General features: G+C 39.9%; 2 protein-coding genes across 4 annotated transcripts in view; one reads left to right on the forward strand and one right to left on the reverse strand.

Annotated features, from left to right (window-relative positions):
• RTN4IP1 (reticulon 4 interacting protein 1) overlaps positions 1 to 7,879 on the reverse strand; it is a 25,571-nt gene extending 17,692 nt beyond the window's left edge. For all 3 annotated transcript variants that reach the window (XM_027895268.1, XM_027895260.1, XM_027895278.1), the window contains exons 1-4: positions 7,572 to 7,879; positions 5,905 to 6,056; positions 5,075 to 5,143; positions 4,725 to 4,849 (exon numbers count right to left, since the gene is read on the reverse strand). In XM_027895268.1, the coding sequence (XP_027751069.1) occupies positions 4,725 to 4,849; positions 5,075 to 5,143; positions 5,905 to 6,056; positions 7,572 to 7,818 (593 nt within the window). In that variant the 5' untranslated portion in view covers positions 7,819 to 7,879. The remainder of the gene's footprint in view (positions 1 to 4,724; positions 4,850 to 5,074; positions 5,144 to 5,904; positions 6,057 to 7,571) is intronic.
• A 108-nt stretch (positions 7,880 to 7,987) lies between these two features.
• QRSL1 (glutaminyl-tRNA amidotransferase subunit QRSL1) lies at positions 7,988 to 22,643 on the forward strand. The gene is made up of 11 exons (XM_027895248.1): positions 7,988 to 8,110; positions 8,989 to 9,148; positions 10,291 to 10,389; positions 11,795 to 11,891; positions 13,504 to 13,680; positions 15,913 to 16,088; positions 16,199 to 16,311; positions 17,832 to 18,024; positions 18,421 to 18,538; positions 21,503 to 21,708; positions 22,187 to 22,643. Exons 1-11 carry the CDS (start codon positions 8,087 to 8,089, stop codon positions 22,396 to 22,398), a joined length of 1,575 nt encoding a protein of 524 aa, XP_027751049.1. The 5' UTR covers positions 7,988 to 8,086; the 3' UTR covers positions 22,399 to 22,643.
• The last annotated feature ends 898 nt before the right edge of the window (positions 22,644 to 23,541 follow it).

Genomic DNA, 23,541 nt, shown 5'->3' on the forward strand with positions numbered 1-23,541 from the left:
ACTACCTGAAGGGAGGTTATAGCCAGGTGGGGGTTGGTCTCTTCTCCCAGGCAACCGACAACAGGACAAGGGGACATGGGCTCAAGCTCTGCCAGGGGAGGTTTAGGTTAGATGTTAGGAAGAAATTCTTTACAGAGAGGGTAATCAGGCATTGGAACGGCCTACCCAGAGAGGTGGTGGATTCACCATCCCTGGAGGTTTTTAAAAAGAGATTGGATGTGGCCCTTAGTACCATGATATAGTAATTGGAGTTGGATCAGGGGTTGGACTTGATGATCTTGGAGGTCTTTTCCAACCCAATCTATTCTATGATTCTATTCTATGATTCTATTCTAGTTAGTAGAGAACACTGCAGCTCAAGTTACAAACACTGTTTGGACTTTGGGCCTATTTGCTAATTCTAGAACAAAAGGAAGATTCAAGATGAAGTCCCGGCATAGGACTGGCAATCGTGTTTCTCACAACTTCTGTTTGCCAGGAAAATTTCAGAATTTTCAGAAGCTGGTTTAAAACGTTCCTGTTTTAAATGTCAGCGTGCTGGATGTTGAAGGAAATTGCTTTTTACACTACAAAACTGTACTACACAATCTAGAGTCTCAGTTTACAAAAATTCTTTGAAGTAACCTAAGAGACTTGGCTTTGGTCACAGTATCCATTTTAAAATGCTTCCTCTTTTGTAACTGATCAAATTCTGTTCCCTCCCATTTCACTGATCCAAGCTGCAAAATTCAGATTAAGAATATGAAACCATAATGCCTGAAGCTTTTAAATCTGCCACAGTGCTCAGAACTAGGCTTCTAACGACAGATGCCTGAAGCAACATGCATATTTTTACTTTATTATACTTGAAAAGGCTCAAGGATGCTACACTCAAGATACTGGGTTAAGCCCATCTTTATCCTTAAAAAGGACAGTCACAATTAAATCCTTTCAAAATAACCTTTTCAAGTCACCCTTACAATTTTACCCTTTGCTTAAAAGGCATTTCTTCCACTACACATTTTGGGGAAGGTTGTCATCTTAAAATGTACATTTTGCTCAAAGGATTTAGGTAACATTTTCAGTTTGGGGAGCTGCTTGGCTAGGACTTTTTTTTTTTTCTTTTCCCCTTCAATAAAAGCCCTTGAGACTCTTCAGGTAGAAATACCTCCCAGATTCAGTTTGTTCCTATGTTATGGGGGCTATTTTCTACCAAACCTCTAATTATTAAAACACATTGTGACTTCAAGAAAGCTCTTCATTTCAGAGGCAAACTATGTCTGCACAGAAGATCCATGTGCCACACCTCAACAGATCAGCATTTTTTGCAGCCCTGATGACAGCAAGACACGTTGTTTGGCAAAACACAAGCAAGGAAGTTTTTGAAGGTGCAGGACCTGTTAAGACGCTACTGCAGGACAGCAGACATTGGCAACTGCCAAAGCAGGAACAGCTTTGTTTGCAATGCCTCAGGAAAATACAGAAAGGAGAAAAAATATCATAGAAACTACCTGTTTTCACTGAAAAGGGAAACTAATATAGTATGCGTACAAGGGAACAAACTAACAAATCATTTGACCCTACAGAGATCCAAAAGAACCAATTCTCCCAAAAGAACAAAATGAACATTCACACCCCAGACTTTCCTCCCTTCTGACAGAGACACAACATTCACCAAGTCCCATATGAGGCTCTAGCAGTTCAAACGATCAGGGAGTCAGCAGATCTCTCCAGATAAGCATACCATGAGATTTAAGAGTTTAGCCCTTCTCCTCAGGCCCTGCTCGAAACTATGGTGTGATCAGAAACTAGCATCAGAGAGCCAGGACCTGTTTCAGCTCTGTGTGTCCCCCACCAAAACACAGAGGGTGAGGAGTGGGTGTACAGATTAAGGACTAACATTTTCTCTGGATTATAAACAACTAACAATTTTCAGTGACACAGGTACATGTAAAATGAAAGCTAATATATTTATTGAATAAATACATAAATTTTATATTAGCATAAAATGAATGTGTTCATTGAATAAATATATCCATTTTATTTAGATGTAAAATTAAATTTCATTTAATTATGCCAACAAAATGTCCCCAAGAGATTTATTCCTGGATCAAGAAGTGTTTACCCTATCAGGAATTTTTACAACCTACACTCAATTTGTATGTCTCAACAGATAAAATGACAGAATGACACACAGACATGGAAAAAATATTTTCTTGGGGTATTACACCATTCAAATTTTCATAGTAACAGTATAAACCAGGAGTGTATGTCTAATAGCTTACAGCAAAAGAATCCAGCATCTTTCCCCAGCATACTAAAAAGCATAAAATATTGCCTCTGTGTTTATACAAAGACCTTTCCTTAAGAGTAATCTAAGCACTTTGAAGAACTTCTCAAACTGTTTGTGAATACAGCAAGCAAGATATTTAACAGCTAGTGTTGAAGAAGCTCTCCAGGTATTCACAGCAAACATCGACACAACAGAGTAATTTTGAACATTTAGGATGGTATGAACATTCACTTTGAGCTCATACAAGAATATTGACATTAATTACAGTCAGAGAAAATAAAAGTTATGGAGAAACAACTGGAATTAAAGTGAAGCAGGAGGCTTCACAAACAATGTGAGCACGCTTCAGGTAACTTGTAAAAAAAAAAACAAACCTGTGAAAGCGTGTGCAAATGCATCAGATATTCCTGTCAGATCAAAGTACAGTCAGATGTTGGACTGTTAGCCCACCCTTCCACCTTAAAAGAGGCAAGGAAAACAATTCACACCAGAAGAAAAATCTCACTCTTTTTAAGATGTCTTAACATTGCAATAAAGTATCAGTGAAGTTAACTTTCAGCAAGGAATACAGCTGCTCTGTCAAAATAAGATACACTCGTGTGTGTGCACACACCCTTCTACATAGCTATTTACATACACCTGCAGGAGACAAAAAGGCCAACATAAAATCACATATGTAGATAACTCCTTACCAAATATATTATTTAAAGGAATCATCTTATGTTTTTAAATTATTATCTTGAGAGTTCAGGAACACAATTTTGCACAGCCCCTTCAATGCACCTTATATACAAAAATTTTCAGAAGAAAAAAGTACCATCACATAAGTTATTTGCTGTTGGTTTTACAGTTCAAAATGTCTAGGTAGGAAATACAATATTTTATAAGTATATTAATTTTTTTCTGACAGAGTAATTAAATATTTATTTGGAGCATAAAAGTAAATATTAAATGTAAAGACACTTTATAAATGCAGTTTGAATTTTACTTTTAACAATCTGAACACTTACTTGAAGATTGGAAAGAAACTTTAAACAAGGCTAGCCTATCAACATATCTTTAGATTAATTCTATTTAGATGTAGAAGTTGAGATAATAAAAAAATCTAGATACTGAAAAATAAAAAGGCAACATCATCTAGAATTTTAGTACTAGCTAGAAGTTAATTTCAATGACGTCTCTTTGAAACTCCTTTAAATTTTGCAATTTAATTTTCTCAAAATATTCTTCATCTCTAGAACAAACAATTGCTCGGTATTTTCATGATGAAATTTACTGTGACATATGAATGACGACTCAATTGATTATCTTCTAAAGACATGAGTGAAGAATTTCAGTAGATCTGGTGTCCTTTGCAATGTGTTGCATTACAAAGTATCAGCCAAGATAAGAGGAGGTCAGGCATCTAGACTCCTACTGCCCAATAATTGCTTTATGACCTAAATTTTTGGTGCAACATAGTAAGTTTAATTATTATTTTTTTCAACTCCAGTATTTTTACTTCTGCCCTTATTTCCATTCTGAAGGTCTTGCTATCTATTTACTCAAACATCTAAAGGTCAAAATAACTGCAAAGTTCAATTATCAGAAGAAAAATGGTATTTGCTCAAATCTTTCAATGCATTTTTCCTCATCTGCCACTGTCAGATTAAACAGGCTGATAAACAAAGCCAATTTTTCTATTTGATTGGCTGCTTGTCTTGCATGTTCTCCTCTTCTTGTCTGCATTCCTGACTCCATCAAAGTTCTAGCCTGCAGGTCAAATAAGACTCGGTCACCTACTCATTTTCCTCTAAAATGCTGGAAAACCAGTCTGTTCCAAATGGCCCACATATGCAGGAAGTGAGGGAACTGTATCTCTGTGCTTGAGAGGGCTTTTTGAGAGTTGCCAAATAACTGAGAGGATATTACATTTGGCTAAGTGTCCCAACAGGACAGGCAAACAGAAAGGCAAAGTCCCTATAAATTTCTAGAGATAACTTCCTTAAATTCTCTATATAGTCCATACATTAGATATACACTGGATTATCACAGAATGGCCTAGGTTGGAAGGGACCTCAAAGATCATCTTGTTCCAAACCAAGCCCCTGCCGAGGACAGGGACACCTTTCACTAGACCAGGTTGCCCAGAGCTCCATCCAACCTGGCCTTACACACTTCCAGAAATGGGGCATCCTCAACTTCTCTGGGCATTTTCTACCTTTATACAGTCACTACACAGAGGAAGTGAAAAGCAAGTGACTCGGTACACTCTTCAGTTATGGACCTCACCTGAGCCTCTCTTAAAGAAGCCTCTCTCAGCAGCTGTGTAGATTGAACTAACATCTTCAGGCATCAGTCTTTGTGAATGTCATGGTGTAACAGTCTTCATCACTGCTGGACATGTCTTAGAAGCAGCTCATCAATATAAAAATGAACAACTTTAGTTTTAGCACCAAAATCATTTACTTGCCTTTTGCCACTACAATTACTTTTGTTCAGTCCTCCTACTTGGTTAAGTGCAGACCACGCAGTGAGACCAACGTATGGTAGGGCAGCAGCTTCTATGTGACTGAGACACTTTGGCTTGAAAGACACCTGAAATAAAAGCATATGTAAGTCACACAGCAGATCTGATGTGACACTGAAATATTTCAGCAAGCTTTACTGAATTACGGATTGTGTATTGCACTTTTCCAACCATCTTCATAAGTAAATGGAGTACAAATGAATTCAAGCACTAAGAAACGTACAGTTACTTAAACACTCAAGAAGAAAAATGCCAGTCTTTACAGTCTGTTAGCCACAGTTTTTAAAGTTTACCTCGTTTCCACTAGCTACCACAAACTCTGACAGAGTGCCCTGTTTCCATGGAGGAATTGCTGCCCACACCTAAAACCAAACAGAAAACAACTATCAATTTTTTTAACTTTGCACATGATTGTATGTACATAGAAAAGCTTCCTTCCTTAAGAACATCTTTTTTTCGATTTGCAGAATGTCTTCATTGTTTATCAGAAACCAGTTTTAGCTTAACCATCCCAAAACTGATGACTGTGTGATTGTACCATTGCACTATGTGTAACACATAATTTTCCAGAACCCCCAAACTACTCCCATACCAGGAAAGCCCAGATTAGAGGGGTAGGGGTGGTGCAGATTCAGAATTTGCTATACTGAAATTGCTGAAATGTGAACGCAACTGGTGAAGGTGAAAGCAAATAGTATCAAGTATTTGTCGGGGCCCATGAAGTGGTTCTTGAGTTAAGCCAAAGTTCCTATCCTAAATTACTCATGAAAAAAACTGAAAAACTAATTCCTTCCTGTTAGAATTCTATCTTCAGTCAAAAGGGAAGCAATATTTTGAGTGCACTTAAAAATAAATAAATTCCACTCTTGCTACCACTGGAATGGGTCAAAACCTAAAAAACCAGAAGGGTAATTAACTTGCAGAAGCAAGTCTCTGAAAGACCACATTTTTTCAGACAAAAAATGAAGGGAAGAAAGTATTCTAGGAATTTACTGCCAGATGGGCCTCATTAAGAGTGCAACAAAATTAAAAAAAAATTAAAAGGAAAATGAAAGTTGAACATCTTAGAGCATATTTTAACTATACATGTTAAGAAAAAAAAAAAAGAGACTAGTAGTATCACCTCATCTCCAGGTTTGAAATAAGACACACTCAGTCCACATTCCATAACAACACCAGAGACATCTCGACCAAGTGTTAGCGGAAATTCAGTCTCCTCGGTTTTGAGTTTCAGGGGATCTCGCTTCATGTTTAAGGCAGTTGCACCATAACCACCTGCAAAACATGAAAATAACCATGACATACCATACTGAGTTTTTGTTTATTAACTGGACAGTTCCAATTAGAAAGCATTGTCTGTACAAAATGGGCCTCAATTCTGTTATAACTCAAGCATGCAAAAAATCGGCAATATTTTGTACTTTCACAGATTTTACAAATAAAGAGCAAACCTCATTCTGGCTTATTTACCCATGAGATGGCTCTTTCCAAAAAAAGTACTGTAAAAAGCAACATGAACATAATTTTAAAAAATATTACGGTACATCTCCCAAGATGAGTAACCTGAACTTCTACTCAGTAAGTAACACGTAAATGCTTTGAAGGCTCAGAATTACCCATCTAATAACTGCTCAGCCTAAAAAAAGTCTGCATTCAGGCACATATGCCCATTCAAGTAAGTGGACAAGTCTGCCTAGGTACCCTATCATGACAGAATGCTTTTTAATACTGAAAAGAAGCAAACAAAAAATCAGGCAGCTTGAAAGAAGGATGAAAACATGGTTTCTTTCAAATGCTTTTATAACTGACTCAAAATACTACTTGCAGCCCAGCACTTCAAGTGGGTCATTTAACAGAAATCCTCAGGTGGTAAATGTCCCATAATCAAAGCCCCAACTATATGCAAAGATTTTTTTTTTAATTCATTTATTAGAGACCCAAAACAGCTCTGTCAGCAGGCTTCCTGTGGATATATTTGCATATTCTACTGAATTTGATTTGATATGTAAGATCACTTCTCAACACGAAATATAAGGTATTCCACTACCACAACTTCCTTCTCCTATTTTGACCCTTGAAATTGCAGGAAAAAAAAATCCGATTAAATGTTTCAAATACAACGAGCTGGACAGGGAAAGATACAGATTTCCCGGGCGAGATGACAGCAGGTACTCAGATGCCAACTCAGGGTGGGCACGGCAATAAGCAACAGGGGGAGAGTAGTAGGTCGCAGGTGCTGACTTGACACCAACTTTGACCTTCAGCCTCATTCACCTCAAAGAGATTGGAAAATCCAGCTCCTCTCAGGGGGAACGCTGATCCCAGAACGAGCAAGTCTCCTGGCCAGGAGAGTAGCACCACCCAGTCGGTGGGGAGAGGGGAGGAGACCAGGAGAGAAAATCCCACCATGCTTATGCTACTGGCAGAAGGATGATGGCTTGTGAGGCGCAAGCCTGCGGGGGCACTGCAGCTGGTCCCTCGATTAAAAGCTTACCCCGGCAACACACACGCTCCCGTCAGCGGCTTTTTGTATCGTTCTTCCCTAAGAACTTATAAAAAAAACTTTTCGTACCGTTCTTCCCTGAGAACCTGACAAAAGTTAAGTGTCCAAGAGGCGGCGGTGTCCCACGGGGCTCAGTGCAACACGTGCGCTGAGGCAGCCCCCGGACACTGTCCGAGTGTGTGCCGGGGCAGGACGGTGCCCGGGTACCACTCCGGGGGCCACGGGAGCCGCAGCCCCGCCACAGCCCCTGGCCATCCCGGCCAAGGCCGCCCGGGCTCGGCACTTACTTCTCATGCTGAGGTCGATGGGGTTCAGGCTGGCAGCGTGAACCCTAATGATGACCTCGTTCGGGAAGTGTATGATGGGGAACACCATGTCCCTGGTGAAGCGCAGCACCTCGTTGCTGCCGTACCGGTCTATGACCCAGCTGGGCATGGCGCTCCGAGCCCGCGGAGAGGTGCGGAGCCCACGGGCCCGCGGCCGCCCGCCCGCCCAGCGCAGCGCCCGCCAGCCCACCGCCCCCCGCGACAGCATGGCCGGGGCAGCCGGGATGGGACCGGGACCGCGGACCGGGATCGGGACGGGCACGGGGACCGGGAGACACCTCTCCCGCTCGCCTCCGCGCTCAGCCCCGGCGGCACCGCAGCCAATGGGCGGCCGCCTTCTTGGCGGCCCTGCCAATGGCGCCGCTGCGTGTTGCGGCAAAATGGCGGCAAGCGGCCGGCGCGCCGGGGACAGGGTGGTGGTGGTGGTGGCGGCGGCTGCTGGGCGGGCGTGAGGAGGCGGCGGGACACGGGCAGTCATGTTGCGCGCCTCTCTCCGCCAGGTGAGGGGGGCCAGGCCGCCCGGAGCGGGAGGAGTTCCGAGGCGCGGGGAGGGGGTGCTGAGGAGTGGGACAGGCTCGCAAGGTGACCGGGATCCCCCCGCGGCCCCGCTCCCCGCAGTGGCGGGGATTCAGCCACGGCGGGTCTCTTGGGAGCATTTCCTGTGGGCACCTTCCCTCCGCGGGGATCGCGCTTTATCCTCAGAAATTGGGGATATTTAGAGACTGTTTCTCACACCCGTGCGCCCCGGCGCTGGCTCTGTCACCTGTCTGTCTTGAAAGGGGGGGGTTGCGCTTTTGTTGGAAATTACGTAACTTTCCTAAAATGTTAATTAGTGGTAGCAAGTAGCTAGGTTCCTTTTTTCTTTTTTTTCCTTTACACAGTGTTGCCGGTTTTATCTTTGAATCACCGAAGCTTTGAGTTTCTCTGTACTAGCTCTGATAAGCTTCAATAAACAAAGCTTGAGGGAGTTGAAGGTTAGTCACCTGGGATCTTAAATTTATAGTCCTTCAAAGACATGTTGGAGTAACCAGAAGAGACAGAGAGGATTAAGAAAGGCATTATAACCTGAAAGTTGGCGACTCTCTGTCTTAAGCAAGAATGATAAGAGAAGCGAAGAATATGGACCAAATTAGCCAGTAAAGGATAGAATACTAATTAAATTAAGAGAATTATGTATTTTAGAACCAATGAACGTTCATTTCTCTTTTTTTGCTAAAGTGTATAAATACAGGTGAATAGTCTTGAAAGGGTCATATGTGGCTGAGATGATCCACTACATCTCTCTGGCCAGAATAAAGAAATGGGTGGCTCACTAACACTTCAGAGGTGGTGTTGGAGGGTTTCCTTTCCTCCTGACTATTTTCAGTGATGCTTTCAGGTGTCGGTGGCGTTGAAGGAAGGACGTGTCTCTCCCACGGAGCTCTACCAGCAGTGCCTGTCGTTCATCAAAAGCACCAAGTTTCTTAATGCCTATATTACCGTAGCAGAAGAAACCGCTTTGAAGCAGGCTGAAGCATCAGAGGAACGATACAAAAGAGGTGTGTCTGTTTGTAACTCCTATCAGTCCTTTAAAGGGTGCTGCGGAGGAGCTCTTTGTGTTAGATGAAGCATCTTTTCTCTGTCTGTGCTGCTTGTTTGACTATTGGGGAATGAGGGTTGTGGTTGAGGTTTGTATGAGTGTACACTTGGCACTCAGAAGAGTATTTAGTTCAGAATCGGGAGGCAAAACCTGGACCAAATGAGGCACTGCACGTTTAACAGGCTCTGTGCCTCTCTGACAGCACTGCTACTGGGTGCCTCTTTCTTCCTTCAGCAGTTTATTTTGGATGTGTAGCCAGCAGCAGGTACCACAAATAGGCAGATGCAGTGGCCCTTCACAGGCCTGTTGATGGGGCAAACACCTGGCTCAGCCGATCAGGTTTTTAATGAAGAAGGCAAATTAAAGCTTTGTTAATTGCAGTTATTACTATGTTAATATAACATAGCAATTCTATAAATATTCATTCATATATTCCTGTTATCTGCAGCATTTAGAGGCTAACCATCCTCATTTTGCTTTGCATTTCAAAAAAAGACAGGAAAGGCAAATTTTCACGTCATGGGGTACTTTTTCCCTTCCTGGGTGACACTTGGTGCCCTCTAGCAGCTTAAGAAAGTTTTGCTTTCTGACATAGGCCTTTTAATTTTTTTTTTTCCTGGATGATTGATAATCAGCCACTTTGGAAATCTCCTCTGCTTTAGTAATTTTTTAGGTAATATCTACTGTATATGTCAGGTAGGCAGAGTTTATGGCTCCCAGCCTAATGATGGATTTAGCAGCACCTATGGCTGAAATAAGCCCTGCGTGGTCACATTGGAAGAGCTATGCACGCCTCTGGGATAGCTAACCTGTATGGAAGCAGCTGCCTGTCTTGTTGGCGTAGGCACATCTGCAGGGCTCTTAGACACATCTGCAGAGCCAGGTCTGGTCTGGGCAGAATGAATGCTCAATGCCAGAGTTGGAATGGAAGATGGTTCTTGAAAACGTAACAGACAACCATCAAAGGTCAAGTGGATAGCATTCTTGCTTCCAAAAACCACCCACAGGGACATGTAATGCAAACTGTAATTGATGAGAAAGCTGTATGTATAGCGCACTTTGCTTTAATCTGTGTTGTGTTTGCAATCATTCCTAATGCAGGTCAGCCCCTGGGTGTTCTAGATGGAATTCCTATCGCAGTAAAAGACAACTTTAATACAGCTGGCATTGAGACAACATGTGCATCAAACATGCTGAGAGGTACAGTAAAACTTTTAAAGTAAAATCAGATCTCATTTCAGAACTCTTGCTCTTTAGAGGGTTTATGGAGAGGAGTCTTCCAGATATCTAAATATTTTCAAAAAAATGAGCTGGACTCATTTGAGGAAATACACTTAGCAAATTTCACTGGCCAAGTTCATCTGGTATCACAGATGCATCTTTTTCTTCTTCTAAGCACATTATCTCTTTATTTATTAGTTACATGCTTTTAATTATAACAATTTTTATTATAACATATATACTAAAAGAGAATTGTTCAAAAATTGGCGTTTTGCTTCGCATTACTTTTAGATCCAGAGGAGACCAGTCAGTACTGTTCTGCCTAGCAAAATCCAAAGACTGTCCTTTTTTTGTTGTTGATGTTGTTTTGATAATTGTTGACTCAAGTATTTTTTTCATATGGCAGTAGGAAGACTAGGCATTAACAATCCCGACATACAAACCTTCTGTATAATGCTTTGTTTTAATTTCTTAAACTCATTGTTTGATTAACATGTCATGATCGTTTTCAAGGCATTACAGTGGGGTTTTTTAATGTAAAAGCAAAAGTAGAAGATATTTCTTATATCTATTTTATTCTGCACAAAGTAAAACTCTATAAAGTTTTGTGGAAGATGACATAAGTAAATCAGCAGAATCCTAATCTGATTATGGGATTTTTAGTAGCAGAAGAAACAAAGCATGACTTAGCTATTTTAAAAAGTGTTACATTACCTGAGATGCTTTTCATTGAAGCACATTATCAGACCTGTTGTGATTGATTGCAGTGAGTATTAGGAGTGATGTCCTTGTTCCTGTTGAAGGTGGGGGTAGAGAAACCCCTGTCAGTATTCACAAAATTAGTTGATTATTACCTGAGATCTTATGTCCCTGTCATGATTCTCATCCTATGTTATGTGGAGTCTAAGTGGCAAAGGAGGGACATAGGATAGCCAGTTAATATTTCACCTTGTGGTTAACAATATGCTCCTTTATCTCATGGTAATGGGAGATAATTTAAGATAGTTTAGCACTTTCCTGTAAAGAGCTGTTTCTCATTTCTTCTCATTTTATACAGTTCCTGCAAATTCACTGAACGCAGTAATTTGCTACCCTTGTGGTGTTTTGTTTATGTGAAGTCTTACCTCACACTTTAGGCACGTATAATCCAGAATTACTGGGTTGTGATTTGTGGAGGAAAAGAAATGATGTTGCAAACTAAACAGTGTTTGGTTTACTTTTGTTAAATTTTGAAAATTATTCATTTTACCTTGAAGCAAAACTCTGCCACTGTGAACTGACAGTTCTTATGCACGGGTAATGACAATTCTGAAATGTTCAGAATAGCTACTTGTAAGAGGAATTTGTATCTCATAAATCACTCAATTGTTCTGATTGTTTTCAGGTTATATTTCTCCTTACAATGCTACAGTAGTTCAGAAATTACTGGATCAGGGAGCTGTGCTTTTAGGCAAAACAAACCTAGATGAATTTGCAATGGGGTGAGTGATGTTTATTATTTTGAATGTATGATTGTACATAAAAAGGAATACACACCATCTGTTCCAGTGTACCTGTAGTCCTTAACTCCTGTTTCTTTGAGGTAGACAATAATGAATACTTACCTGTGAAGAGTATATAGAGTTGCATGAACTTCTCCCTGAGCGTTTATACTGTTGTGTAAATGATAGAGACGCTGAGTTTTATGAACATAGTGCCAACTGTAGCTGTGCTTGAGAGGGAGGAAGTGGTCCAGCCTTTGCAGAAGGACAAGGACAAGCAGCCTTCTTCCAGATCCAGTAGTTTGTTAGTAGAATTGGTTACAACACAGTTAATTGTTGCATTTTTCTCCCTCCTTACTGGTGGTTTTTGCCCATAGCTAATTATAATCATGCCCCCAGTGGCAGCCACTGCCTCTGCCAGTCACCCACTGGAGTAATTTGTATGAATAGTCCCTGATTTGCTGCAAACAGGCTAATTAGAGCAACATTTTTAGGTTACCTACGCTAGTGTTGCTGACTTTTTGTCAGGAGCACATTGAAAAGTGCTCTTACAAATTGGTTCTTCAGCAAATCAGCAAAGGCTGCCAAGCTGTAGCAGGGAACAGAATCAGACCTTTAGGGATGGCTATCTCTGTCACACCAACTGCTGGGTCTGGAAGGGAATGCCTGGGACTTTAGTTACCTGTGAGAAACAATTAAATGCTGTGTTTTGATTTTATTTTTATTTTACTTAAACTGAAGACAGAGGTTTGATTGGGAATTCATATTGAAGGGGTGGAAATACTTTGACTTTATTGTTTGAATAAAGTAGTTTCTGTGTAAAAGATATATTCCTCTGAGAAAGAGCAGGCAAAAAGCGTGGCAAAAATCTGATTATGCAGTATTGCAACTTGTCTAAGCTTATTAAGACACAGGATTCTCCTAAAAAGGCTTATCCCAACACTGGCTTATCATTTCTAGTCTGTGTGTTTGCATGGTCTCTTATGCTAATATCAGCATAGCTGCACCATGAGCTTGATCAGGGAGCAGATCCAGGTCTAAAGTAATGATGTCTCACTGAGGTTAGTTCTCAACTGCTGTCATCTGGTTGCTCTGCCCGATGATTTGGCTAGTAACATGGGCATCTTGGAGTTGAGGAACATGGGGTGGAGGTTGTGAGGAAGGAGGCAAGTACCCTCTGCCCCTGCTTCTGGTGGCAGCTCACACTTAGGTGACCATAAGGTGACTGAAGGCATTTTCTGAGACACCACTTTAGCGCTCTGAACCAGCAACCCGTGGCCTCAGCAGAGGGCTACAGAGTGAGTAACAGTGTGTCATTTACAGAGAAGAGCTTGTTCCTCTATTGTGGAGCTTGTTCCCCACCTCTAGTAGCGTGGTTTTCCCCACAACTGTGGTCTTGCATCAAAATGCAAGGTTAGAAAAACAGAATGCCTTTGTTTTGAAGCAGATGTGCACCTTTACTTTTACAGAGCCTAGATCAGTTTTATATCTTTGTGATTATGTTCTTCTGTGTTGGACTTGAATTTGCTAGAATGAAGGATGAGGAATTGGATGAAAAAAAATAAAATTGGTGAATATTCACTTCTGTCTGTATTTGTCCTTTCTGTCTTAGGTCTGGGAGTACAGATGGAGTATTTGGACCAGTCAGAAATCCCTGGAGTTATTCAAGACAATACAAGGAAAAATCTGTCCCAAAATCCCATTCTGAGGACAAAGAGTCTAACTGGGTAATAACAGGAGGGAGCTCAGGAGGCAGCGCGGCTGCTGTGTCGTCTTTCACGTGTTTTGCGTAAGAGGCTTTTAGAATTGTTTTTCAATAAATGTCTCAAAATACGTTAGAAGGTCTTAATTTTGTAATTTTCTCATAAGCTAGTATGAAATGGGAGGGTTGTTGGCACTGGCGTGCAAGATTTTATTTCATCATCCCTAGGTTATTCGTGGCATGTCATGAAGCCAGAATTAATCCATGCTGGCAAATTTAGGCTTATTCACTTCAAGTATTATTCAGTGTACTGACATGACCACTTTGCACTGTATGAACTATAATAGCAGTAAAGGAGTGACGGTTTTACTCTTGTTCCCCCATAATCTCTTTAAAGTCTCACAGGGTTTGTGACACATTCTCTTCCTTAGTGAGTGTGTTAGACAAATGTGTGCTGAAAATGTAATTTAGCAAATTAGGAGATCCCTTAATTTGTAACAGCATAATAATCATTCCTCCCCTCCTTTGTTTTTATAGCATAGTTACATAGTAATGCATGAGCTTTGGGATCTAAAGTTTTCAAATCTCTGATTTAACGAAAGGGTACACAGTACTTACCACACAGATACTAAAAAACTTTTCTGTTTTCGTATTTGAGGTTTTTTTGGCAGGTGTGTATTCGGGGTGGTTTGATGGGTTTTTTTCCTAAAGGAAGCTGGTTTTTTTTTTTTAATGGTAATTATTAACTGCATGGAATAACAACATGCTATTTAGCAAATCAGTTGTCTATACTATCATCCCCATCTGACCCTTTAAAGAAAACTGATCCTTAAAATTTTGCACCTTGCATTTTTTGAAATTTTTTAGAACTACATGTTTGAGCATGTTTTATAGAATTTTATTTCAATTGTACTCTTATTTGGAAGGTATTTGAGAGTGCTCTTTAATTACTTTGTCCTTGTTTACCCATAGACTACATTACTATCATATATTCTATTGTTAAACCTTCTTTTGCTAATGTTAATTACTTTTTTTTTAGCTTTTTAAATTATTTTTTCTTATTATACATCTCTTCAACTCATTGCCCTTTGCTAGGATACAGTCTACTCAACATTTTAATACTGTTGAAACTGAACTTGGTGCAGCCATTCCCAAGAACTGCTGGTCCTTGTCATGATCCTGATAGGGTCTGGCATCTTTCCTTATGTTGCTGGCTGTACTGAACTTCATTTTGTGCCCCTCAGCACACTGTCAGATCAAGGAGATTTTTTGTCCAGCTATTTTATAGCCTATAACCTATTATATATCTACTTGTCTTTCAAGCATCGGGAACACTGCCAGTCTTTGTCTTTTCCGTTTGAGATTTGGATGTACAAAAATGCTACAAAAATGAGGATGTTTTATATCAACACATAAGCTTTAAAAAAAAAAAGTTCCACTTCAGGAAAGTCAATTGAATTGGTTCAGCCATTTCAGAAACAGATGCCTATGGGAAAGGTCATATACCCATCCCAGTAAAAATTATACCCACTTGTTTAGTTTAATTTGGTTTTGGCAAAGATTTGAATGAAAGTTGCTGTATTTTTTTAATAGTCCTTGAGTTAAATTTACTAAAAACAACAGAAGAGTGTGTTTCATTTTAGTATGAATCTCCAATTCCATTACAATTTTTGAAATAAAAATTTCAATTTAGAAAGAACAAGGTTTCACCTGTGAACAAAAAAGGAAGTCAAATTCAAAAAATAATAAAAAAATAATGTGTCCTAATTGTACCTAAGCTATTGTAAACTGGGAGTTCTGATGCTATGCTTTGTAGGTTTGGAAACAGGAAAAACATCCTAGATTTTCCAAAGTATGCCTTGTTGTTAGGGGTAAGAAGTGTCACTATTCTGGAAGTATACTGGAAGATGCTTATTCATAGTGCATTGGCTACTGAGTAACTAAGATGTTAGTGTTGAAAATTGTGCTCTGGATCACAAGAGATGTATCTTTTGGAGTCCACATTATTGGAACAGATCAACAGAGAAGGCAGAAGAAGGGATTTGGGGCCATCTTCAGATGGTCTGAATTCTACCTATTTGCCTCTATTTGTGAAGAGACTTGGGCTCTCCTGATGGCTAATTCATAGACCCTAATAAAAATCAAAGAACAGATAAGCAATAAAATAGGGAAAAGACTGAGATTTAGGCTGTGTGATGATGACCTCTAATCTGGAAGAATTCACAGAGTTTTAAATCTATGCATCTTAAAGCTGCACATTCTTATTATTTGGAAATGTTCTGAATTATTTTACTAATGATGATCCTTTTAAAACCATAGAGCCTTAGGGTCAGACACAGGAGGATCTACCCGAAACCCTGCTGCTCACTGTGGTGTAGTAGGTTTAAAGCCAACATATGGACTGATCTCTCGCCATGGTCTCATTCCTCTAGTGAACTCCATGGATGTGCCAGGAATCCTAACCAGATGTGTGGATGACGCAGCAGTTGTCTTAGGTATTACTTTGTAATATGTCTTTGTTTTACAACATTGGCTCAAAACAAACTGAATTCTGGGTAACTAATGCGCAATTTTCCTTTTCTTCATGTGTCGTGTCATATTTCAGGTTCACTTGCTGGACATGATCCGAAAGACTCTACCACAATTCAGGACAGCTTTAAGCCATTTGAACTACCCAATTTGACTGATGTCAGCAAGCTCTCAATAGGAATTCCAAAGGTAACATTTAAATCCTGTCAACAGTTGTGGACAGGAACGACAAATCGGCAAATAGGGCACTTGAAAAAAAATTGTGTCTTGCCCACCACTTCCCAATCTCTCATGATTTAAAACTGTGAAGACAATACAAGCAGCTTCTGGAAAAAAAGCAGTATTTGCTCTGTTGCCTCTTCATGCTGTTTGGAGTAAGCGTATGCTAATGTGTAATGAGTAAGCGTATGCTAAAACATTTTGTCATCATTGTGGGAAGCACTGTCGGGAACTTCAGGGGAAATGGGGAACTTCACAGTTCTTGTTTCTCTCTGTTGCTCTTTCATTAGTAACCTCTGTAACCTCAAACAAGTTGCTCTTGGTGTTCTTCTCACACAGTGAGGTTGGTACTGGTTTGTGCAGTGCTTTGAGATACTTGTCTAAATGGCACTGTGTTAATACAAAGCAGAATTTTAAAGGCAATTGAGTGGCAATTGAGAGGAACTGTGACTTGCAGAGCTCTAGTAAGGATGGAAAGAGCTGTAATCTGGCATCAGTTGTATGCAACTGGATGATGTTTGTAACTATAAGGGTACTTGCAATTTAGGAACAACATCTGGGACTCCAGCCTATTTTTAATTTATGAAAGGCGCTGCCTTCAAAGCGACAATGTGAATAACATCTACCAGTTTGATTCTCAGCTACTGAACCTGTGCTAGAATGGGCATACCAAAAGATTTAATTTGGTAAGCAGAGATGTCCACTGACCAATTATTCAGGATCTGTGAAGTGCAAAAAATTATATGCCTAGAAAATTAATTAGCTGCATACTGTTTAGATGTTGATAAATCTAAAATAGTGGTATTGGTTAATTATTTATAACCTTTGGATAGCTGTTTTTATGCTGCTACAGATTATCCTAAACAGATGCATGCGTACATGAAACATAAGCCATAGCTACTCAGAAATCAGACAGTATTATGCCTCTTTTTGTGGGTTAGAACTGAAGCAAAAATAGAGAGTTTTAATGGAATATCTTTAACTTAGCTCTTTAACAGCAACACAGCTTATTTCAGTCTTCTCCCAGCTCCTCGATTGTAGTTACTCTTTGGTGGGAGTTGCTTGCTTTGTTTCACTGAGGCGTGCCAGTTGCCACTGCTACAATGTGGCCATAATTTCTTTTTATCTTTCCTTCTCACAGCAACCCTAGTTTCAGAGCAGTTCAGTACAGTCTCAGTGAACAGATAAATAAGGGGATAACTGGGTAATTTCTCCTTCAGGAGAAACTGCTGAAATTTCACGATTGCGATATGTAGGCTGATCCTACCAAGATGGACATAATACTCTTAAGAAGACTCAATCCTGTTAATTTAATACTGCTTGATTGTATAATATTTAGTAGATGCAAAAAGCTTTTAATAAGTACTTTAAGTCATATAGTGGTAACATAATGGTTTCAACGTATTTTTAGCAAGGATTATTTGCATTCTGGTCTCTACTAGAAGTAAACCAGCATGTAAAATCACTCCCCTTCTTGTTTTTCCTCTAAGGAATATCATGCACCAGGGCTGTCTGGTGAAATTCTGGCTGTCTGGTCAAAGGCTGCTGACCTCTTTCGGAATGCAGGTGCTAAAGTGGTTGAAGTGAGTCTACCACACACCCGTTACTCGATTGTCTGCTATCACGTGCTGTGCACAGCAGAGGTGGCATCAAATATGGCCAGGTTTGATGGACTGGAATATGGTAAGGCCATTGAAAAAACTTTTTTCTCAGACAGTAGAAACACTGCTGGATGCCATGAAAAATTGTTAGCTTTTATAGATGTACTTTTTTTTTGTGGTTCTATGTCTGGTGTTATTTCTCCACAATGGAATATAGCAAAAAACCTGGTCCAGACAAAAATATGTAAGTGCCTATTTTAATATATGTCACTACTACTAGACCCATGAGCGGGCTCAAAATCTACTTTAGCATTTCTATAATAAAACAGAAATATGTTTTGTTGTTTTTCCAGAATAGTAGCATGTCAGACTGCAGCAAACAGTGGCCTATTGTATCACTATGTATAACATTACCTAATGTTGTTAAATCTTAAGGACTACAAGAAGTATTGATATACAAAATGCCTTTTCTTTTCAGGACACCGTTCTGACATGAACGAGTCCACAGAAAGTATGTATGCTGCAACACGGCGAGAAGGTTTTAATGATGTTGTAAGAGGAAGAATTCTGTCGGGAAACTATTTCTTGTTGAAACAGTAAGCAGAACCTCTTGAAATTGAAATTTGCCAAGTTAGAAAATTTTTAAGCAAATGGTTCATCGTGACATGAAAAAGAAATTATTCTTAACTAGTGGCTCCTTGTATTTTTATTATTGCTTTAGCTATACAATATGTAGTAAATGAAAGTGTTTTCCCTGAGTCTTAACAGTGAGCCTCCTAAATTAAATAAGTAAAGCAATTTAGTGATAATTTTTTCCCTACCAGAATATTATTGGCTTCCATTAGTTAAATTAGGCAAAAATCTCCACCCTGTGGTATGACATTGAAATCATACTGAAGCCATTACTGTTGAAGTGTTAAAAGTTCTGTAGTTGTTGATCTCATTAAAAGTGCACAGAAAAGCTGCTAGTACATTCTAGCAAGGTCTTCTAGAGAAAGCCAAAGATATGTCAATTAAATTAACTGTAGCTCTTTGCCTCAGCGTGTAGGGAAAGAGAGGCGCTGGCAGAGGTACTGATGTCTTTACAGAAGACGGGGTTTTATCCAGCTCACAAATAGAAGCTGGTCCATGGATCAGTTTTACATTTTTAGCTTTCAGTCCTTATACAAGAGGCCCAAGTTGTGTTAGTAAAAGCGCTGGTTTTCTCTGTCTGAATTTGTTCAGATACTAACAAAAAATATTAGTCATGTAATCAGTTTCTGTAGTGCAGTTGCTTTGAAAGAGCTCTGTCAGCATGAGTATTCATCAGATGTGACTTCTTAATTGCTCTCAGAGACAGGAATGTTGTCAGTCAATCTGTAACAACCAGCTTTTATGGAATGACGATATTCCTGCCAAGTGTGCTCCTTCTGCTTACAACTGCCCAGATCAGCTTTCCTAAGGCTGCTTTACAATTCACATAGTTAACTCTTCGGTGAAGGAATTGTAATTGGCTCCCATCAAGATTGAACAGGAGAATTGTGTTCCTGTCCACAGTAAATTACTTTTGAAGAGCACAGGGTCCAGAAAGCATCCTTAGAATACCTGGTAAGGAAAACCCATCTGTGTCTCCTGCAAATGTTGCCTTTTTCAACTTATATTTATCTTGCTTTTGAAATCTTTATAAGTAACTAGGTGATTGTTCAGGAAGTTCTGTTTAACATCTTCAGAGATGACATGGACGAGGGGATCGAGTCCTCCCTCAGCAAGTTTGCAGACGACACCAAGTTGGGTGGGAGTGTTGATCTGCTGGAGGGTAGGAAAGCTTTCCAGAGGGATCTGGACAAACTGGATCAATGGGCCAAGTCCAACTGTATGAGGTTCAACAAGGCCAGGTGCTGGGTCCTGCCCTTGGCTCCCAACACCCCCTGCAGTGCTACGGGCTGAGGGAAGAGTGGCTGGAGAGCAGCTTGGTGAAAAAGGACCTGGCAGTGCTGGTCAACAGCAGCTGGACCTGAGCCAGCAGTGTGCCCAGGTGGCCAAGAAAACCAACGGCATCCTGGCCTGTCTCAGGAATAGTGTGGCCAGCAGGACAAGGGCAGTGATTTTTCCCTTGTACTTGGCACTGGTGAGGCCACACGTCGAATCCTGTGTTCTGTTCTGGGCCCCTCACTACAAGGATGATGTTGAGGTGCTGGAGTGAGTCCAGAGGAGGGCAATGGAGCTGGTGAAGGATCTGGAGCACAAGTCTTAAAAGAAGTAGGGGAGGGAGCTGGGATTGTTGAGCCTGGAGAAGAGAAGGGACCTTATCACTCTCTCTACAACTACCTGAAAGGAGGTTGTAGCGAGGGGGGGGCCAGTCTCTTCTCCCAGGTAACAAGTGAAAGGACAAGAGGAAACAACCTTATGTTGCACCAGAGGAGATCTAGATTGGATATTAGGAAAAATTTCTTCCCTGAAAGTTGTCAAGCACTGGAACAGGCTATGCAGGGAAGTGGTGGAGTCACCATCCCTGGAGATATTTATAAGATGTGTGAATGTGGCACTTAGAGACTTTCTGAAGTTAACAGCTAGGCTGATTTCAGAAATTATTGTAGAAAAAGGTCTAATTCCCAAGATATAGCTACTTGAATCTGCTGTTTATTATTGATTATAACCATTTTCATTGCAATTTTTTTCAGAATCTTAAATCTTTAGGTTAGTCTAACAAGTAGCTTTTGGGCAGTTTCAGTTCTTTTGTCTATAAACACTGTCATGTAGCAGTTGTTAATACATCCTTACCTTCCCTCCACCTCCTTTCCCCCGCCTTCTTTCTGCCCCTCCTTTTCCACCCTCCTTTCCCCCCCCTTTCCCATTTTTCTCTCCTCCTTTCTTTCCTCTTTTTGCTATTATCTTTTTTTTCTTGTTTTCCTTCTTCCTCCTCCTTTTTTCTCTTTTTTTACCTTTCCCAAGTAGTTGTGGGTTTAGATGGCAGTTACTTTTGAAACTGAACATTCCCGAATTTAAGGATTTCACATTTACCAGTTCTGTATATGAAGTTAGAAGAAATAATAGACATAAAGCTGACTAATGTGTTTCTGTTTCAGAGCTGTGTGAAGATGGAAATCCACAGATCACATGTTTATGTGAGGGGGGAAAACAAAAGGTTAGGGAAAAATAAGGTCTTTATAGTATTCTATAGAGAATTATACTACAAACACATGCATAGTTTTAAGTCCAGTTCCAGCTCAGGATATTCTGATTCTATGAAATTCAATACACAGTTTAGTTTCCACACAGTCATAAAAGTATTATTTTGATTTTGTAAGGGTTGTTTTGAATTGTAAGGGTTTTGTTTTCCCTTCGCTTTTCTTTAGCTGAATGCCCTCATCTCTTCCTACTCTGACAACTTTGCTGCTATGAGAGTCATAAACATGGTGTTTATGCTAAGCATCCAGTAAATCAAAAACTTAAGCACCAGTGTGGGTCAAAATTTTATCCAAAGGGAACACTGGGCTTGTCTCTTTTACGGTACCTAAGAAATTGAGTTCTGTATTTTTGGAATTAAAATGTCATATGCTCACGTCCATATTTCTTTCCAGGAACTATGAGAAGTACTTTGTCAAGGCACAGAAAGTCAGACGTCTCATTGCCAATGACTTTGTGAAGGTTTTCCGGAGCGGTGTTGATGTTTTACTCACTCCTACCACTCTGAGTGATGCAGCACCATATAAGGAATTCATCAAAGAAGACAACAGAACCCGCAGTGCTCAAGATGACATCCTAACACAAGCTGCAAACATGGCTGGTGAGTAGGGACAGGAATTCAACTATGTTTTCCCCTGCCTTGTAATTTTTAATGTCTGGTCCCTTTAGCTATTTAACCTCCTCTTTAGAATCAAGGTATTTCACTCCCATGTTGTAATTCTCAGTGATAACCAAGTATAACGATAGTTTATTAAATGCTTGAAAATGTAAGACTAGATTTTAAAGTGGGGCACTTTGGAAATGAGTGTGGGCTGCAGGTAAGATGAATCTGTTCAAGTTCTGGAAACAGAAATCTCTTTTTAAGGAGAACTGATTATCTTTTCAAAGGATGCTGGATCCTTAAATCAGTCTAATTAATTTCTTGTGATCACCTAGCAGTAGTTCATTGGCTCAAATTATTTTAGCTAGTAGTTCTTCTCTACATAATTTTTCTTCTGGTTCTTTTAGAATTGCTACAAAAATTGTTCCAACTACTGTTTAATAGCAAGTCTTTGTATATGTATCTTTCTTTCCTTCAGGACTGCCAGCCATAAGTGTTCCTACAGCTCTTTCAGAGAGAGGCTTGCCAGTTGGGCTTCAGTTCATTGGACGTTCATTCCAGGAGCAGCAGCTTCTCACTGTAGCCAAATGGTTTGAAAAACAAGTACAATTCCCAATGATCCAGCTAGAAGAAGTAAAGAGGCATGACCATGATGTCTTTCAGCACGAGAAATCTGCTTCTTTTTCATAACACAGGACTTGCTAGTCAGCTAAAGCAAGAAAGCTGTGGGGATGGTCTAAAGATGTATTCCTGCAGTTAATTATCCTTTGCAGAAATAATAATCTGCTTTAAGAAGACCTTATGCAATAATGCAGGATGGAATCACGACAGCTTGCTACTGTGTAATTAAGGCAAGTGAATCATTAAATAAACAGGTTTATGTTATTAAGAACCCTTTCTAACTGATATTAAAAACATGAAGTTGAAATTATGTATCTTATACCTGTGGAACTGATTTTTTTCTGTCCCCAGAATGTGTGTAAGGTCCATTAAAGAACTAGGCTGACCTTTTGTGTGAAAATTTCAGGGTTGCCAAAGAGCTTGGTTTCCTTCTGAAGTGTAGACTTTTGTGATGGCAGACAAGCTCTGTTGGAACAAAGGTATTAAGAATCTGTTCACCAAGAGTTAAATACAAAAGGAAACAAGGAAATAACAAAGAATCATGACATTGTTTGGGTTGGAAAAGACTTTTAAGATCATTGAGTCCAACCCAGCACTGCAAAGTCCACCACTCAGCCATGTCCCTAATGCCACATCTACATATCTTTTATGTGATGTGTATTAAGGTCACCATGAGAAAACTAAATCAGGCCTGCATTTAGATCCCTATTCTATCAATATTTCAAGATATGGAAATATTAATTCATTTAAAAACATAAAAATATTCTCTACTTCTAGCTGACTCATGCAGGAGGTGAAAATAACCTCCAGGTTTACAAATCATGCAGATTACTCTGGTTTACATCCATGTAAAAATGATGAATTCCAGATTTCTTATGGGAAAGATGCCTAGTGGTCTTGACTAGGTGTTTTCTTCTTTCTTCATCACTGTTCTTTATAATCAGCACTTGAAATGAGTACTTACTAAGAAAGAGATCATCTCACTCAGCATAACTCTCCGTAAGAATAATACCACCTATTCCTTCATGGGCAGTCATTCAACACAATAGTAATTTGAACTGAATTTCCAAACCATCATGTTGTAGACTGGAAGACTTTACCAAACAGCTAATAACCTGTTTAGTATTTTGCAGTTTCCATTTCTTGAAAGTTAGAAAAATATGAAGGATGAAGCTTGTGGATTTGTTTTTGCATCAGATTCAGTTGTAGTCT

The sequence above is a fragment of the Empidonax traillii genome, unplaced genomic scaffold (assembly GCF_003031625.1).
Source record: "Empidonax traillii isolate 1590-97213 ecotype Southwest subspecies unplaced genomic scaffold, ASM303162v1 scaffold16:size2589160, whole genome shotgun sequence".
NCBI classification, from domain to species: domain Eukaryota; kingdom Metazoa; phylum Chordata; class Aves; order Passeriformes; family Tyrannidae; genus Empidonax; species Empidonax traillii.